We start from the raw sequence: 19103 nt of genomic DNA on the forward strand, positions 1-19103 counted from the left end.
GTAATTGTCAATATTTCTCAATAACTGTGTTAGTTAAATCAAGTATTTTCAGTGTCATGGAGAACTAGCTATTTAATCTGTGATGAATTCTTTTGGAAAGTATTATATCCCCTTCTTCCTAAAAACTGTTTTTGTTTTTCATTGACTTTTCTTAAAGTTAAACTCTCCCACGTTATACTTTCGGAAGGATCACAGATCTAAGTCTGATTTGGGTTTGACCTGACCTACCAGGAGCAGTTCTGTATAATCACTGTCCTGTTTAGATTTCTCTAAAACTGAAGTGCCCGTTCTCTCTTTGCTCCTTTGAACAGGGGACAACCAGGGGTCATTTCAGCTCTACTAGGGCTTCTCCAAGCTCAAGTGACTGTCCTCTTCTGCCCTGATTTTTTTTTTTTTTTTTTTTGCGGTACGCGGGCCTCTCACTGTTGTGGCCTCTCCCGTTGCGGAGCACAGGCTCTGGACGCGCAGGCTCAGCGGCCATGGCTCACGGGCCCAGCCGCTCCGTGGCATGTGGGATCTTCCCGGACGGGGGCACAAACCCGTGTCCCCTGCATCGGCAGGCGGACTCTCAACCACTGCGCCACCAGGGAAGCCCTTCTGCCCTGATTTATAACTACTTCTCATCCTGAGACTAACTTGGCTCCTGTTGATGAGGAAGCTGAAGGTGAATGACAGTTTCTTTCCCTGAAAGTTGCTGACTGTCTTGTCATCCTTTGGCACTTCTAACTCTGACATGATACTCTCACCTAAATTGGATGATACTTATTTGTCCCTGGATGAGAATGGCAGCCTTGCTTCATTATTTCCTCCATCTTTGGGCACATGCAAATTTTCCTGATCCTGCTGCTACCCAACCATATTTATGCCTCAGCATTAGGTAATGAGCTCTTTTTCATTTTTATGTCAGAGAAGCCTTTATCAGGCTTATTGGCAGTACTACTCTGAATGAAATCTTTTTTCTTCTTTCTTTCTTTTGAAATTGATCATCATTTGTTTTGTTTTGCCTTATAAATTAATTTTTTTCTTCTGCCTTCTTTACATTTTTTCCCTAGATACCCAAAAGTACATGTGATATAACCCATCATTTGCCCTTTTCTTTCAGTTCCTTCTTTATTTAAAAACATATTTCTTATGAAAAACATGGAGTATGTTAGCATTCATGCAATATGAAACAATTAGATGAAAATTTTGAATAATAATTGTGAGAAGTGGTATCTGTGCTTATTACACATTCCCCTTAGAAAACACTGTGAAAAGTATTGTTTGCTGTATTTTAGAAACTCCATAATTACCATGTGATGTGAGTTGTTATGGTAACAGCGTTTTCCCCCTTCCTATTAAATAACAGAGTAAATGGTTGCTTGAGATGTGATTGAATTGTCAGCTTTCAAGCTAATGTTATCCTCATGGGAAGGGGGAGTGGGGGGAGAGGGGAAGAGAGAGATAGACTAAGCTGGAGAGAGAATGAGGGGGGGACGGAGGGAGGGTGGAAGGAGAGAGAGAGTTTTAAATGTCCAGAAAGCACCTACAAAGTGATGAGTGTCATTTTACTTTAAAAATGTGTCCTCTATAAGCCCTCCCTTCTTGTCTCCCAGTCACTATTTGTCAGGGGACAGGAATAATAGAAAATTTATACTGTGCAAACAAGATTACTATTGACAGACAACTGAAGCCTATGATTTCTTATTTATAAACAGTGGGACATTGAGTGGCTTTGGGGGTCTCTGACACTAAGTACAAATGGTTTTTCTTCTGGGAATGTGGGAGGAGTGTGTGTATGTCACAGACCAAATGTAGTGGCTCAGTATTGGTGTGTCCGCGTAGCAACTGAAGTTAAATACTTTTATTCTTTTGATAATAATATATACATCTGGTTAACATCAATATGCCTTACTTTGTGAGATTGCAGTTTTAAAATCAATAACAAACACTTTACCTGTTGATTTTTATGTGCTGCTCTACCTTATCCCATTCTAGTTTTACAGTCAAACAGCCTCACCAAAGCTTGTCTTACTTGATTTAAATTATTTATTGAAGTGCTGTTAAAATGGGTATTTTCTTATAAATGAATAATTGTATTTGTTAAGATCACTCAAGAGGTAGAAAACATTACCAAATTTCTGGGCAATATATTCTGAACATAAATTATCTAATTAGGTAGCCATGTAGTTCCTTCAAGAAAAACATGCATCAGTGAGGAAACAACATCTCCTTTTTCATTCTGTCTTTTGACATTCCCGCTACATTTATGAATTGTGTTTCTAAGCAGGATATTTCTGTTGACCGAGTATTTCACGTATATGTCATTAGAACTTGTATGATACAAATTAAAAAGTTTCGTTAGGAAATTTCAAAATACAAAGTTTATAATACCCGCTTTAAAATTTCGCCTTGTCAGTCACTGTGTTTTTAATCTGGAATGAAACATTTCCCAGCCAGAACATTTTGGACATGTTCTGTAAAATTTCAAATAACTGTCTTCTCAACAACTTGTGTTTGTGTTTAGCCGTGCCTACTAAAAAACGTTTTCTAACATTGTGATTTTACACATCATAACTTTCTGTGATTACTTGTTTATGACAGTGTGGCTTTCACATGACAAGATTTTGCCTTAAAGCTAACACTGTACGTTTAATTGGTTAAACTCAGCAGGTATTTAAGTGAACACTTAAGTGCGAGATACTGTTGTGGGTTTCATGGGAGGGATTCCGGGATGAATAGGATATGATCTCTGCCCTTGGGATTGTATGAGATTAAGGTCCATAGTCTATAGACTATGAAAGAATAGTCTAAGAAAGAAAGAATAGAAAGAATACTATAGAAAGAATAGTCTAAGATGGAATCTGTTGAGTATAACGGGAGAGGCATATAGTATATTTCCAAGCATAGGGATGGGAGAAATTATTTCAGAAAGTAGAGGTGAGAGGAAGACTGGGCATTAAAAGCAGCAGAAGCAGTCAGTGAATGCAAAGGTCTTGTAGAATATAGGACAGGCTTGGGAATTGGTTTATAACCCAAATCAACCAGAATACAGGTTAAATGAAAGAGAGGAGCAGAAAATCAAGTGGGGAAATTGGATGAGGATCTTAACCAGCAGGGCAGCAGAGTTCTCACATAACAACAAATTCTTTCTTTTTTTTTTTCTTTTTTTTTGCCGCTATGAGTGGCATGTGGGATCTTAGTTCTCTGACCAGGGATCGAACCTGCTAGGGAGGCTCCTACAATAAAGTATTTCTTAATTTGATTCTAAGATACTTTGGACACAGCACAGAAGAATTTGGACTTTATTCTTTAATGAACCATCAAAGGTTTTTGAAAAGAAGTTCTGAGTTAATGTAATAGTAGCAACACCATTCAGGATGTATTAGAAGGAGGAAAGATTTTAGGCTGTTAAGAGATCAGTTAGGTGGCCTCAGTAATCAAGGCAGGAATTAGGACTCACCCAGTGAGGAAGTAGGGACAAACATAGTAAACATTTTAGAGGTAGAGATGACAGTTGAGTTGGGGGCAAGGGAGAAGTCCAGGATAAATCAGAAATTTCAAACCTGGTGATTGTAATATCGATGGGGTAATATTGATAGGAAAAGGAAAGATAAGAGAAAGAGTGGATTTTGAATGATGATGACAAAGAAGTATACAGAGGATATTAGATGGTGGGAGGTGAATGTTTGAGAAGTGTATGTTCCAAAAGTAGCCATTTTCAAACTATGTATTTTAAATTTTATTTTATTGAGTTATATGCATACAGTAGGTTTCTCCCCTTTTAGTATATAGTTCTATGAATTTTGAGACATGAACACATTTGTCTAATCAGTACCACAGTCACGATGAGAACAGTTCTATCACCCGAAAATCCCCCCATGCTCCTTTGTAGTCAGCTCCTCCCCCGCTCCCCCATCTCCTGACAACCACTGATCTCTTTTATGTCCCTCTAGTTAAAACTGTGTTTTAAAAAGTGCTAGAGACCACCACAAAGTAGACTCAGATGATCAAGAGGGCTGAACGCCAAGCCCTCAGCCTTCACCCTTACTTCATTTACACAAATTTTGCTTCTCTGTTTTATATATTGGCATTTTACTTAATATTTGAGGTGGGCTGGAAAAATTACACAGCTAAATACTCGAAAACTTTTATTCTACAGTGTTACTGCTACCACTCGAGCCACCATTGTCTCTTACCTGGATTTTTGCAGGAGCCTCTGAGTAGATTTCTCTGCTTTGACCTTTGCCCGCTACAGTCTGTTCTCAACAGAGCAGTCAGCATGATCCTTTTACGATGTAGATTAGATTGTGTCATTTTTCTCAAAACCTTATAATGGCTCCCCCTTTAGTAAGAGTAAAGGCAAGTCCTGAGAAGTGACCTAGGAGGCCCTGCTTTCTCCTGTTAATTCTCCAGCCTTCTCTTTTTACACTCTCCTCTTTGCTTACTCTATCTGTGCTAGTTACCCTGGCCTCCCTTCTGTTCCTAAAACAGGTCAGCCATGTGCTCACTTTAGGGATCTTTGCCTTACCTTGTGGGTTTTTTTTTAATTGAGGTAAAATTCACATAACATCAAACTAACCATTTTAAAGCTTAAAGTGTACAATCTACAATCCAGTGGTATTTAGTACATTCACAGTGTGCAACCTTCCCCTCTGTCTAGTTCTGAAACATTTTCATCACCCTTAGATGAGACCATGTATGCATTAAACATTCCCTCCCACTTCTTCCTCTCCCTACCTCCTCCCCACCCCTGGAAACCACTAATTTGCTTTCTCTCTCTATGGATTTACCTGTTCTGGACATTTAATATAAATGGAATCATATAACATGTGACCTTTCGTGTCTGGCTTCTTTGACTTTCACATAATGTTTTCAAGGTGCATCCACATTGTAGCATGCGTTAGTACTTCATTCCTTTTTATGGGCAAATAATATTCCATTGTGGATTTATCATATTTTGTTTATCCATTTATTCATTCATGAACATTTGGGTTATTTCTGCCTGGCGACTACTGTGAAAGTGCTGCTTGAGCATTCACGTACAGTATTTGTTTAAATATGTCATTTCAGTTCTGTTTGGTATATACCTAGGAGTGGAATTGCTAGGTCATTTGGTCATTCTATGTTTAAGTTTTTGAGGAACCACCAAACTGTTTTCCACAGCAGCTGAACCATTTTACGTTCCCACCAGTTCTTCATTTCCTTCAAGTTTTCACTCAGGCTTCATCTTCTCAACGAGATACCCTGACCGCCCTATTTAGTCCTGTGACCTGCTCCTGTCCCCACTCTTGCCTTATTATCCTTCTTTTCCCCCTTTACCCTACTTGCGTATTTCCCTAATGTAGTCTCTTTTTTAGGCATGTGCAGTAATGTTTCGTTATACTTAGTACTACCTCTTAGACATAGAAACTCTTACTCTTTCCTAAGTCATAGAAGCTGCTCACCTTAGCAGTCCATTAGACACCTGTTATTCACTGCAAGGGTATACATAGTTAGCCTTAGAAAAACTGTATTGCATGTGTTAATTAAAACTCGGTGCACAGTGGTTGAGAACCCTGCTTTATCATCTGTTGAATAACAGGGTTGAAACTTCATGATTGGAATTAGTTTGTTCCTTGGGCTTCCTTCAAAGCCATCGCACCAGTATAGCAAATTATACATGATTTTCATACTTCAGTAATGCAAATTATATTTTTCAGCCTAGCAACATTAACCTCTATGGGGTGACTGAACACATCCTAAAATGTGTTTTTGTGAAACATGGTCAAGGAAGTCTTTTCTGCCTGTAACACAACTGGAGAGTAAGGGCATGACTATGTTTAAGCTGTTTCTCTAAGTCTCTCTTCTGTAAGGGAAAGAGCGAGAAAGTGCATTTTTAAAGAGATTTAGTCACAGCTAACTCCACAGAACACTAAGACTAGGTGTAATCTCATAAAACCTGGGGAGTTCAGGCAGGTGTCTAGGCTCAAGCATGACTGCTTCCCTGCACCCACCTTCAGATGTGGTCTGAACAGCAGCAAGAGGGTTAGCTTTAACCTTCGGTTTATAGCCTCCTTGTAACTAGGTTTCCTGGCATGACAGTCTTTGTTCTTAGAAGCTCAGCATTTGATTTGCTCATGTTCCTTTACATTTTTTCATATTACTTTCTTTTTTTAACTCAAGTTTAAGAAGCCAATTGAGATCGCTGTCTTTCCAAGAACATCCAGTGCTCTTTTTGCCAGTTTGCTGAGACTGTGGATATTCTCAGTTGTGCAATGATGTCCATGGATTATGTAGCAGCAAAATTTTAAAATATTTTGAGGTTCTGAAGTAAGAGATAAAAGTTTCAGTTGTGGTGTTTGTATCCTTTCTGTGAAATCCAGGTCTCAAAATGGAACTTAAAGATAATTAATGTATTTTTTGAAAAGGGTAGGAAAAAGCTAAAGGGAAGTCCCCACATTTTGGAAACAAAGAGCAAGGTCAAGGACTAATTAATGCCGCCAGAGCTTCCTGGATAACAAGGGAAGAAGCAGGAATTGGTAGGCCCCTTCCTTCAAGGAGTTTTGTTAACATGTTGACAAGGCTTCCCCTACCCTACTCAATAGAGTGAGTACTTGATCAGAAAAGCAAGAAATCTGACTTTATAATTTTTTTTTAGGTTCATTTCGTGATCTGAGTGTCTTTTTCATACAGTTTGAGTATCTAATTTTTTAAAAAGAAGCAGTGGGATGAGGAGTGCTAGATTGCAGACAGACTGATCTCTTTGTTCCCATAGATGCTTCATAATTTTGCCTTATAATCTATTTGTGTACGTTTCTGACTCTCCCTGCGCATTTCTGAACTCTGTGCAGTTACTGATCGATTTATAATCCTCACATCCTTCCAGAGTCCCTTGCGTATAGTAGGCCCACACTTAGATTGGGATTAAAGAAAATACCAGAAGCCATGGGAACCAACTGTATTCAGAGAGGCTGTTCTCTTCCCCATCACAAAGCACTTGAGAAAATTAATTCCTATAATACAGTAAAATCTCTTTAAACACTGTAGTTATCATGATTCTGGGGTAATTATGTAGAAATTTGTCCTTTTTGTGTGTTTGTTGTTGTTTTTTGTCTGTAAGACACAGACTAAAGTTTCCGTTGTTTGAGTTTAGATGAGATGAGTTACAGGAAACGTGAAATGTGATGCACTGTGACTATTTTTTCTTGAGTGATCTTTCTTTAACAGAAGCAGACCTGGGAAGATTTGTCGCAAGATAGCAGTATACTAATAGGTAGAAACAGAAATGACTATGAAAACCAGATGTTTTGTCTGGGCCTGTCTTCAGAAACAGGATTTCAGTGTTGGCATATATCATTTTTCTCTTGTTTACCCACACTGATTAAAGGGCATTTATCTAGTGGTGTGCTCAATTGCTGTGTGCGGGACTCATTTGCATGCTCTTAACATCCTGGTTTCTACACAACATGATATTTCTGTTGGCAATTTAAGTTTATTACTTCAGAAATTGTCATATTGGAAGTCCAAGATGTGAGCGGTATTTATTTTTATTTAAAATTACTAGGGGGATTTGTTAGACAATACCTAGTTTCCTGACATTGGCAAGAGGCTTTACAGAGTTTCCCCCTGATTTTCGAGGGCATAGTTGTATTACACATACATCTTAACTTGTTATTATTGTAGGATTTTATTTGCTTTAATTTAGAAAATTCCAGGCTTACTGTATTTTGTCTTTACAGGACTCTAAGCTCCTCTCCTTTGAAAATATCTGAAAGATCTTATTTGTGGTTCTGATCCTAGACTGTTTCGGTTTGTTTTAGAATCCAGACCGTAGAAAATGAAGGGAAAGAGAGAATTGATGATACAGTTTTCATTTTATTCTGTTTTAATACTGTGCAGCCTAACTTATGTCATGGTACATTTTTCCCACAGGTTCACATCCAGCTTTCCGAGTGGCACCGTGCAATTTTTCTCCCACAGGCCTGGCTCGCATATATGACTCGTGCTTATCATGCCATTTTACAGGTAATGAAACCATGGGGTGGCTTGCTCTAGGGCGTGTCTCTTAAGGTTTCCTACAAATACGTAGTTAGTGTAAGAGCACTTAGGAAAATAGCACTATCAAAAAGGCAACGGTTATTTTTGCTCATAAAAGAATGTGAGGCATGCATATATAACTGCACTTAAATTTTAAATGTGATGCCCGCCCCCCGCCAGATGTGTGTTCCATCCAGAGCTGCCTCTTGAGCGCTCCTCTCCGATGTCCTGCTGCTCTGTGAACACCTCTCATTGTCCCAGATATCCGCAGTGGCTGTCCCACAGCACCTCAATTTGAGCGTGTCCCAAACTGAGCTCATCATTTCATCCTGTACCTGCGCCCTCTCGAGCTGGACTTGCTTTTACATCTCCAGCTTCGTCTCTTAACCCTTCCCCTGAATTTTCGGCCTTGCTCAATTTCTTTGTTTTCCCAAACTCAGCATGTCTTCCCTACCTCTTGGCTTTTACCTACACTGTACCTTCTGTTGCAGGCACTGCCGTTCCCTCTCTGCCTATTCAAGGCTGGTTTTGCAGCTTTTCCCTTTTTCTCAATTCCAGGAATAAGTTTCACTTTGTATTTATAGTTGTCATAGTCATGAAAGGGGCACATGTTGGAATGGCAAATTTCTACTTGTTTTTTTTACATGGTTTTTATCTGTGTGCCTTCCCTCTCTGTGTGCCTCCTTAGAACCCATGCTTCCCTTTTCAAAGCCCTTATCACCCTAGTTATATGTCTGGGGCCTCCCTCCAGTTGACTCTGTTCCTTAAAGCCAGAAGCTGTGTTTTCCTCTCTGTTGCGTCTCTAGAACCTGACATGGTGTCTAAAACATAGTTAGTGCTCACTAAATAAATGAATTACGCTCAATTTGACTTCTTTTATTCCAGTAATATTATAAGTTATAGCTTGTGAGTTTTTAAAGTTAGAAATAATTTTTAATCAGTTTGGGAATATATGAACATTTAATTGCATAAGGAAAAAACTACTAACTCAATCCTTTTTCCTAGCTTAAAATTCTCTGTTAAGGATGATAGAAAAAATCTAAATTACTTAAGTAATTTATGGCCCAAAATAAGATTTTCATGAAGGCTTAGGAAATGAGGTGTTATGGTTTAAGGTAACAGCTGTCCTAAAGGATAGAGGTGGGGCCGGAGGAATGACTAAGCATCTCAGCATTGATGTTCTCAAATTAAAACCTTGCTACAACATATTCATTCTAGAATTTATAAAGTACTAATGCATCTTCAGAGATTCTGGTTCACTGGAACTGAATAGGAGATCAGGAATCTCCATGTTTACCAAGCTGCCAGGTGATTTTGATTCAGTCTATCAACCCTACTCTGAACAACAGTGTTTTAGATGGTTCCCCAAACTAAACTGGAATCTGCATTTTAAAGACATTCCCTTGGAACCATTGTACCCTTTTGCTTGGCCTACACACTTTTTTATCCTCAGCAGCATCTGGCCACTTTGTTTTGAGTGGATGCATAAGTGAATGAATGAATTACCTCTACACACCCTTAACCAATTATAGTTTTTATTCAAGAAGAGTGAGATTGCTCATCAGAGTATGCACTTTTTCGCACACTCATTTTTCCCTTTGTAATTTTGCAGTGTTTTCCTTCACCAAACATTTATGGAACGTACTTTACTGGCCAGGTCCTGTGCCGGGTGTGTGGGATAGAAAGAGGAATAAAGCACTCCTTCCTCTCAGTGAGCTCCCAGTCCAGTGCAGGAGACTAACGTGTCCACTAGCAATGCCAGTACAAATCTTTGATGCTTTAATAGAGGATGTACTCCAGTATAGGCACCTGGAGCTGGCAAGAACAACTCCTCCTGCAGCATGTACTGAGAATTTTATTTAGCTCTTAGCATAAAGAAGGTGAAATTGAGTAGAATTATGGTATAACATGCAGATGACAAGCAACTGATTAAAAAAAAAACCCTCGGTGGTTTCTTTTTTATAACAAGAGCTACCATTTATTAAATAACTAGTGTCTGTCCAACATTTAATGTGTAGTATTTCAATTCATCTTTACAGAAGCTCTTTGAAGTGGATGTTGGTAGCCTCACGTAGAATGGGATTATAGATGGGGAAGCAGGGTTAGCTAGGAAAGCAAAGCAAACTGCACAAAATCTAACAGTCAGTAAATGAGAGAACTGGAACTTAACCTGGATTTGTCTGATTCCAGAGCCTCAGCCTTGGCCACTGCATCATGCATTTTCCCTAACACCGTCATTAGTTGTTATAAATAATGCAAATTGGTTTAATATTTTAGAGGACAGATCAATTTATGAAAAGCCAGCTGAGTATTTTTAGTAACACAGGTCAATTATTCTGCTTTTCTACTGTTGTAGGTGATAGTGTGTATCTTTATTTATTTATCACTTAAAATCTCTTTCCTTTGGGTTTCTATCAAGTCTAGTTCCATTGAGAATTGGGGATTAAGAGGTGAAACTCAAAGTAGGGACTATAATAAAATTTTCAGTATTATTTGAAAAGTACTAAAAACAGTGCTTTTTAGGCTATCACTATTACTTGAAAGTATGCTGATGCATTTTAACTGTTCAGCAAGTCTTTTTAAATGAGCCCACACACTTAAACAGAATTTGTGGGATCTTAGAAGAATTAGAGGAACTGCCAAACTCCTCACCTATATCAAGAATTTCCATCCTGGAGGATAGCTCTTCGTTCAGTACAGGAGGTACAGTTACTTCCATCTGGTGTTAGACATATTTCGTAGCATTAGGCTAGAGAATCATTTAGAGGAGCCATGTTTTATTCAATAAGCCTAGGAGATACGCTAAAAGGTGCATTCTACATTATTTCCCAGAGGTTGACTATAATGTGAATGTTTGCAATTTGAACGCTTCTAGTGGCTTTTGCTTAGGCGTCAGCTTCCAGCCTTATCTAATTTTTCCACAAGAACGTCGGATTTTGAATTATAAGCATATCAAAGTGGTTGACATGGGGAGGTATTCGGATTTCTTCCCATTACGTTGAAAAATGCAGATACCAGTTGATAGACAGTTCCAAGTCCATTTTGGTAAAGTGCCCTCTACAGGTCGGCTTTACCTTTCTGCCCTTGTGGGATGCTGAGGAGGTTAAGGTCTCCAGCCTTTGGTTAAAGGGCCCTTAGGGACTCTGAATATGACCTCAGACAGGACAGAGGGGTTAAAACAGGTTGACTGCAGATACTTATTTCCTGAGTTGGTCAGCTGGCTGCACAATAATCTGAAATCAAAACCGGTCAGGAATTGTGATCCCTAGTAGATTAGTCTTTGACCATTTGTAAAGGTTGTTTGTTTGTCTGTCTTTAATGTGCAGGTTTAGAGTTAGGTAAAATTTGCTCACTGTAACCAGCAAGCTTGTGGTTACCTAGGCTGAAGATTTTTTTTTACAAAGGAAGAGGAATAGATAAATTAATAGTTGGAATCTACAGGCAATCCAAAAAACTCAGTTCAGGACTTCCCTGGTGGCACAGTGGTTAAGACTCCGCCCGCCAATGCAGGGGACATGGTTTGAGCCCTGGCCCGGGAAGATCCCGCATGCTGTGGAGCAACTAAGCCCGTGTGCCACAACTACTGAGCCTGCTCTCTAGAGCCTGTGCACACAATTACTGAAGCCTGCATGCCTAGAGCCCTGGCTCTGCAGCAAGAGAAGTCACTGCAATGAGAAGCCCACGCACTGCAACAAAGAGTAGCCCCTGCACACCACAACTAGAGAAAGCCCGTGTGCAGCAACGAAGACCCAACACAGCCAAAGATAAATAAATAAATAACTTTATTAAAAAAAAATCTCATTTCAAGTGATCATTTCAGCCTTTTCTCTCCCAGTGAGTGTCCCCACCCTACCCCCCTCCTTAACCACAGCTGTTAACCAGAAGCAGAGGTAACTGAGTTAAATGCCATTGGATCTCTGTTGTCAGTAGGTGAAGAATTGGATGCAAAGTAGATCTGAATAAATAGCCTAACAGGGGCTGGGTAGAAGGAATTAGAGACCTTTCAGAAGAGGAGATTGAGAAGAACCGAGACTCTGAGAAAGAGAAAATGAGAAATTTACTTAGTCACTATAGAATAGTTGTACTGGTTTATGGCTACAGGAGAGATCAGAAAAGTAGGCCTTCTCAAGAGGCTGCACATATACTGGCCTTTCTGTGTTTTGCTTATTTCTGAACAGATTTTTAACCTTTTAATTTCTTATTTGTCTTTTTTTTGGAAAGCATTATGGAAAGTAAATGTTTTAGGAGGGAAGATGTATGATTTAAGAAGCATAACAAACAGAGAAGGCAATAAACATGATTTTCTATTTTGCCTACCCTCTTGGGAGGCTGCTATCAATATTAAATATTAATATCAGTATCTTGCCAGTTTGATCACCTCTGATACCTTGCTCCAAGAGACAGAGGGAGAATGAAAGGGTCAGGATTCTATCATTGAAAACACGGAGATGGGGATGAACATGATTGAAGTAAATAGAAACTATGAAGGATGTGAACAGAATGCCCATCAGATCTCAGAGTGCCTGAACTGGTGAACCCCAGGGCACTGTGTGCTGGAGGTTGTGCAAAATACAGGGACTCCTTAGATGGATAAAACCATCCTTGTACTCTTCAATGAGCTTACAAGCTAGCAACTGAGAGTATATGAGAGAAATACAAGGGCATGCAACTTTATAGTCTGGATATTACGTTTTGGGGAACCTTTTACTCTTTGAGAGTGTACAGATTAAAAATATGAATTATTTCAAGAAGGATTTAGATATATTCGTGAGAGAATAGATTATAAGAAGATAATAAGGAGAGTTTGTTTTTGACAGCAAACCTGGTAATGGTAGCAGTTATTTGGTACCAGTCACTGCACTAAATAGACACTTTTCCACATTTTTTTATGTGATGCTCTAATACCATGAGTTAGGTGTTTGCTATATTTTACAAATGGAAATTGAAGCTTAGAGAGGTGAAGTAACTTGCCCAAACTTACACAGCAAGTAAGTGGAAATGACATCAGGTCAGGACATCCTGATTCCAGAGTCCACATCCTTAACCTAAAGCTATATTCCTTCCCTCTCTAGAATATATAGAGAGTTTAATTTTTCTTATGTAGAGCACACCTTAGAACTCTAAAATCAATAAGAAAAAGACAACCAATAGAAAAATGGACAGAATAGGAAACCCAAATAGTCATTAAACATCTGGAAAGATGCTCAATCTCAGTAAACAGTAAAATGAAAATTAAAACCATAATGGGCCCCATTTTACACCTCCCAAAATGGTAAAAATTTAAAAGCCTGGTAATTTCAAATGCTGGTGAGGATGTGAAGCAGCCATAACTCTTATTTACCGCTAGTGAGAATGTGAGCCGCACGACCACTTCTGAAAATGGTTTGGTATTACTCAGTAATACAATATGCAATCTGAGTTCTTGTTCAGTTCAGGGTATATCAATAAACCAGAATTTCAATTACATTTAAATAATGTAATTGGTGATGGAGTAGAGGGGAAAGCATCTGGTCAAAATAATCCTGAGTATAAAAAAATAGAACAGATAATAAATATTTGAAGGCGTTGCCCTTAAAGGGATGATGATATTAGCTATATTTTTATTGCATGGTACAGGTTGAGAATTATATCTATAAGTTTAGTCAAGAAATAGAAATGTAATTTGCATCTGTTTGAGAATAACTTTTGTTATACATTACCTAAATCTTAAGTGTTATATACTTCCTACTCATTTCTACCATTCTGTTAGAATACTGGTACCCAGACCCCAATCTTGGTATCATGTCAGTTGAAATTGTCAGCTGCTGACACAGGCAGATTTTTACAATATAGGGGATTTGTTGATTAGGACCTATGGACTTCAAATCTGCTTTTAATAGATATCCCCAAATGAAGTGCTCTGCACTAAATTTGCCAAACATACAACTTCTCCAGGATATGCTTATTTGGTGAATGTGGAAATCCCTGAGCAGTGATATAATTCTCTCTTCTCACACATCCTCTGTCAAAATCTGATATCTTATCAGGAACACCTAAGGCCAATTGGGAAAGGATTGTTACCTAAGTGTTTCCAAAAAAATTTTAAGATAATTTTGGCCATAGAGTTTGCATGCTGATTGATGCTGTGCTTTTTGCAGGGGAGGATAGGAGAGCTGGAGTTGCAGTTAAAACATGGAAAAGAAGGACCTGAGGAGGTGCAATACAAAAAAAGCACAGCCTGGCTCTGGTAAGGGGATGGCTTTCTGTGCTCATTATTTGTTATGGGAAATGAACTGTGAGGGAGAAGGTGACCACTTTAAAGTCTTTAATGTTGGAATTTTAACCTCTGTATGAGCCTGAAGGGCAAAGGGCTGAAGATGTGATAGGTGTATTTTCTATTTCCTCCCCAGATCAAAGAAGGAGCACTTTATTCATGGTTTTTAAATATTTTTATTGTTTTCTAAAGCAGTGTGGAAATGGTTTGTTTTTCCCTTTTTCCCTATAATTGATTGTTTTATATGCTTTTGAATGAAAATTGCGTTTTTCCCACTCATTTAGTCAAGGAATACCCTTCCACTCCCCTGCTCCTCCCTCCCCAAGACATCTTCATTATTAGGAGCAATTTTACCATGTCAAGGCTTTAATTTCTTTGGCAGATGTCCCCCAGTGAATTCCCACTATATTATCTAGAAATGTGTAAGTGCTGGCACATTAAAAGCAATTTAAATTGTTACGTGGGTTGTGATGAATACCTTGTCAGATTAATGTTGCAGCAGCCTAAATCTAAGTAAAGTGCCCAGAATCTAAATAGCTTTTCCTGTAGCCACAGGTTTCTTTAATATAAAAATCTGTTCAAAGGTTACTTGGTTTCAGTTTTTTATTTACTAACAATTGGCATATGTAGAAAAGCAGAAGCTGTGTGTGTGTGCGCATGCGCACATGTACACTTAACTAATTCTATTCTAAGTTACATTTCCTAGATTCATTTAAAAAATAGCAATGCAGTTTAAAACGTTATGACATTGGATTTAAGATTAGAGATTAAGAATTTGGATTTCGCTTCCTATTTTCCTTTACACATAGTTTTAATTTCATCTTCTGAAAATGATAATTTGGGGAATGGTCTGTTAGCAATACTCTTCCAAATATACATGGTGACATATGGAATGGAGGATGTGAGAGAGAGATGGAAGTCAAGGATAACTCCAAGATTTTGACTGTGAATAACTAAAAGTATGGAGTTCCCATTTACTAAGATGGGGAAAACTATAGAAAAGCAGGTCTGTCTAGGGTAGAAATCAGGTTTGAGACTTGCTAAGCCTGAGATACCTAATTAGATCTGCACTTTGGAGATATCAAGTGGGTTGTTGACTATGAGTCTAGAGGTCAGGGGTAAGGTCAGGGCTGGTTATATAAATTTGGGAATCATCATCATATCGACTGCATTTAAAATCACAATGCTGGATGAGATCATCTGGGGAATGAGTAAAGATAGAGGAAAGGTCAGAGGAGTGAGCCCTGGAGCACTTCAACATTTAGAAATGGGGGACATGATGAGGGAGCCAGTAAAGCAGATGGAAGATTAGCGTTGTAGGAAGAAAACCAAGAGAGAATGGAATCGTAAAAGCCACCTTAAAAGCTGAAGGAAGAAAGTGTTTCAAGAAAGGAGCAACCGATTGTGTCAGATGCTGCTCTGAGACTACAGAAGATGGAGACTGAGAGCTGAGCATTAGATTTGGCCTCTTGAAAGTCAACTGGTGACCATGAAGGAGCTGTTTTGTAGGAAGAAAAGCTGAATTATAGAAGGGTCTAGAGAGTGGAAAGAGATAAACTGGAGTCATAAGTATAAGCTACTCTTCTAAATGAGTTCTGTTGTGTGAGAAGCAGTGGAATGGGGCAGTAGCGGCTTCTTTTTTTAAGATGGTAGATATTATAGTGTGTTCACAAGCTAAGGGGAGTAATACAAGTGGAGAAGGAAAAATTGGTGATGCAGCAGAGAGAAGGGAGAGTAGGTAAGAGGAGGGAACTAACGGAGGGTGTGGCTCTACCTAGAAGTACAGGCAAGTCATCGTCTGTCAATATTTCACGTTGACCAGTAAAAGAATACACTGAATGCACTATACTCCATTTAGGAAGACCAAGATTGGACAATACGTTTTAGAGAAATTTACTGTCAAATGGTTTTATAAAGTACAAGTTTAAGGAGCAGTTTGCAGCTATCTGAAAAACTTGGTTCTTAAGAATGACTCATTCTCAAAGAGTGCTGAATAGCTAAGATTTTATTATATTTCAAATGCAAATACAGTTATATTTGCAAAACTTTTATGATAGTTATAAAAACTTTGAATTTATGAAACTCAAAATGTACAGTGAACATGTTATGATATCATCTTTGGAATATAAATTTGGTAGTCAATGATTGTTTTTCACTTTATCTCAAGACTCTTATATGAAAAAAACTGTGAATATTTTAATTGAACATACCTTCCTTTAAATCCACAAATGTAAGTATTTTCTTTTAGTTCAATTTTATAACAAACATTTGTCTTTTTATTGAGGTATGATTGACATATAATATTATATCAGTTTCACGTATACCATAGCAAACATTTTAAATTTTATTTTGCATACATACATAGTGAAAATTCTATTATCTACAATTTGAAAGCAGTAAATTGCTGTTTTGGTGAGCTCTTGTGCAGAAAAGAGAGAATGTTTTAGTCAGTTCAGGCTGCTATAACAAAAATACCATAGACCAGATGGCTTAAACAACAGAATTTATTTCCTACAGTTATGGAGGCTGGGAAACCCTTGATCAAGGTGACAGCAGACCTGGTGCTGGTGCGGGCCTGCTTCCTAAGTTTGCAGATGGCTGCCTTCTCCTTGTAGCTTCACATGGCAGAGAGCAGAGAGAAAGCAAGCTCTCTGGTCTCTCTTCTCTCTTCTTTTAAGGACACTAATCACATTCATGAGGGCCCCACCCTCATAACCTCCCAAAGGCCCCACCTCCAAATACCATACATTCAGAGTTAAGATTTCAACGTGTGAATTTGGGGCAGCAGGACACAAACATTCAGTCCATCACAGAGAATAATATAAAGGACACTTGTATACCCAGCACTCAGTTTAAGAGATGACACCATGAAAACACTGCCTACACATTAGTTGCATTCACCTTCTTCCCTGCCTCTACTAAGTAACCTAAGGACTAGGAAGATGAAACTGTCTTGGAAATGAAGCCCTTATTACCGTTCTTTCACCTTACACTAAAATTCTACATGGAAGTTTTAAGATCTGGAGTCATTGCCAGAGGTTCTTATTAATTGATGAATAAGCAAAAAGATTGGTTTCTTGCTCTACTATAAACTCTCATACCTATTTTCCATCTGTATCACAGGGTTCGAGACATGTTGACTGATGAGGTCACCAAAGCAGCTGCAAAGTAAGATCCATTTATTCTCTTACCAGGAATTTTCTATAAATAGTTTTCTTCCTCACAGTTACGAACAGTTTCTCCTTTTCTGGCATTTCATTACTTTAAGGATTTAAAGGACTTTTCAGTTATTTTTTTAAAAATCAGTTGTTATCCTTTCTCATATTCAGTTAATTCTTACTACATGTCTTTCTGTGAAAATACGGAGGAACCAGTACAGGCACATAACTTTACATCAGAGTAGTGCCCATGCTGTACACCTAACAAAATGCCCTGTGCTTTGGCTTAGATTTAAAGGATTGTGATTTAGTACAGGGGAGAAAAAATCTTTGCTAATGTGAATTATGTCTATTTTACAAACAGATGATTAAATCTCAACTGTGAACCAGTAAATAATTTAACGTAGTACCTCCTTTTTTTCTCCTGGTGTTATTGGGCCCAGGGTAGCTAAATATTGAATTTTTTAATACTAAAAACTAATGTGAAGACCCAGTAAAAAAGCAGTTTCCATCATATCCTTATGGTTGTTTTAACAAAAGTAACTTGAGTGTTGCTATCTTGAGGCTTTTTATTTATCTTAAGCCAACTCTTACTAAGAAAATTATACCTTAGTGAACTTGCTTGATCAGTCTCTTCAGGTCCCTTTGTTAGCAAGCTGCCTAATTGTTCCTGGTAGTAAGTTACATACGCTTCTCCTTTTCACTATTAGCCTTAGCTTGCTGCTGTTTGACTTCCCTTCTTCTTATTCACCAAATAATATAGATATACCTTTGACCCAGAGAATTTCATACGTATTGAAAGTCTATATTATCTAGAAATATTTAACTACAGTTTATTTTTCTCATGTCCTAGAACCTTCTGTAGCTACACAGATTTCGCCTAAAAAACAAAACCCAAAAAACACCATCTACCTTAGAATTTGCTTTCCACCAGCAATTTCTTAAGCAGGTACTTCGCTCTAAAACCTGATCTCAATACCTGATCACTACTCAGCCTCATGTCTTCTGAATATAGTGGTAATCCTCCCCTACACTCAATTCCGTGGGAGGCAGTGGGAAATATCTGTTGACAAAATGAAAACTAAAGTACAGAGAGGCTTTGATAGGGACTCATTTGTGTCTGTTTACCTAGTTTGGTGAATTGCAGACACAGTGGGAGAGCACTCAGCTGCTTATCGGAGGGGAGGAGGTGCTGGGATGGGGGGCTGCCTTTGGCCTTTACCTTTCATAGTTTGTTTTATTATGTAGTCTACTTAGTTCCTGTTAAAAACAGTGCTCTGACACTTGCAACAAAAGCTCAAATGCTGAAGAAACTAGCAGCTTTCTATTAAAACAAACTGTAATTTTGCCTCTCCAGTAGTTTTGGCAGATTCCATTCTAAAATTTTAGTTCACCAAGACTTCAATCTTAGATTTGCAAAGCATCATTTCATGACTAATACCTAAAAAGAGTGTGTTCACATTCTCAGTGGTATGGAGTAAAAATAATTTATGTTCTCATGGTGTTACCTTTTCATCAAAAATTTCCCAGTATTTTATAGACCTTATCTTATTAAAGCAATCCTGACAATACTAGGCATGACAGCAAGTGAGCAGGAGATAATTAAGGTCCAGAGGCTGAGAGATTAATGATAGAGTGGAAGAAAAAAATCAGTCTGCTGCCTTCTCTTTACTTTTTCCCACTGACTTGCTCCA

At 38.3% G+C, this 19103-nt stretch overlaps 1 protein-coding gene across 3 annotated transcripts in view; it reads left to right on the top strand.

Moving 5' to 3' along the window:
• The window catches only part of FOCAD (focadhesin), a 312885-nt gene that overhangs the window by 220686 nt on the left and 73096 nt on the right, over positions 1-19103 (top strand). For all 3 annotated transcript variants that reach the window (XM_067744497.1, XM_067744498.1, XM_067744499.1), the window contains 3 exons: positions 7894-7986; positions 14136-14224; positions 17375-17419. In XM_067744497.1, coding sequence (XP_067600598.1) covers positions 7894-7986; positions 14136-14224; positions 17375-17419 — 227 coding nt within the window. The remainder of the gene's footprint in view (positions 1-7893; positions 7987-14135; positions 14225-17374; positions 17420-19103) is intronic.

The sequence above is a fragment of the Pseudorca crassidens genome, chromosome 7 (genome assembly GCF_039906515.1).
Source record: "Pseudorca crassidens isolate mPseCra1 chromosome 7, mPseCra1.hap1, whole genome shotgun sequence".
In the NCBI taxonomy this organism is placed as follows: domain Eukaryota; kingdom Metazoa; phylum Chordata; class Mammalia; order Artiodactyla; family Delphinidae; genus Pseudorca; species Pseudorca crassidens.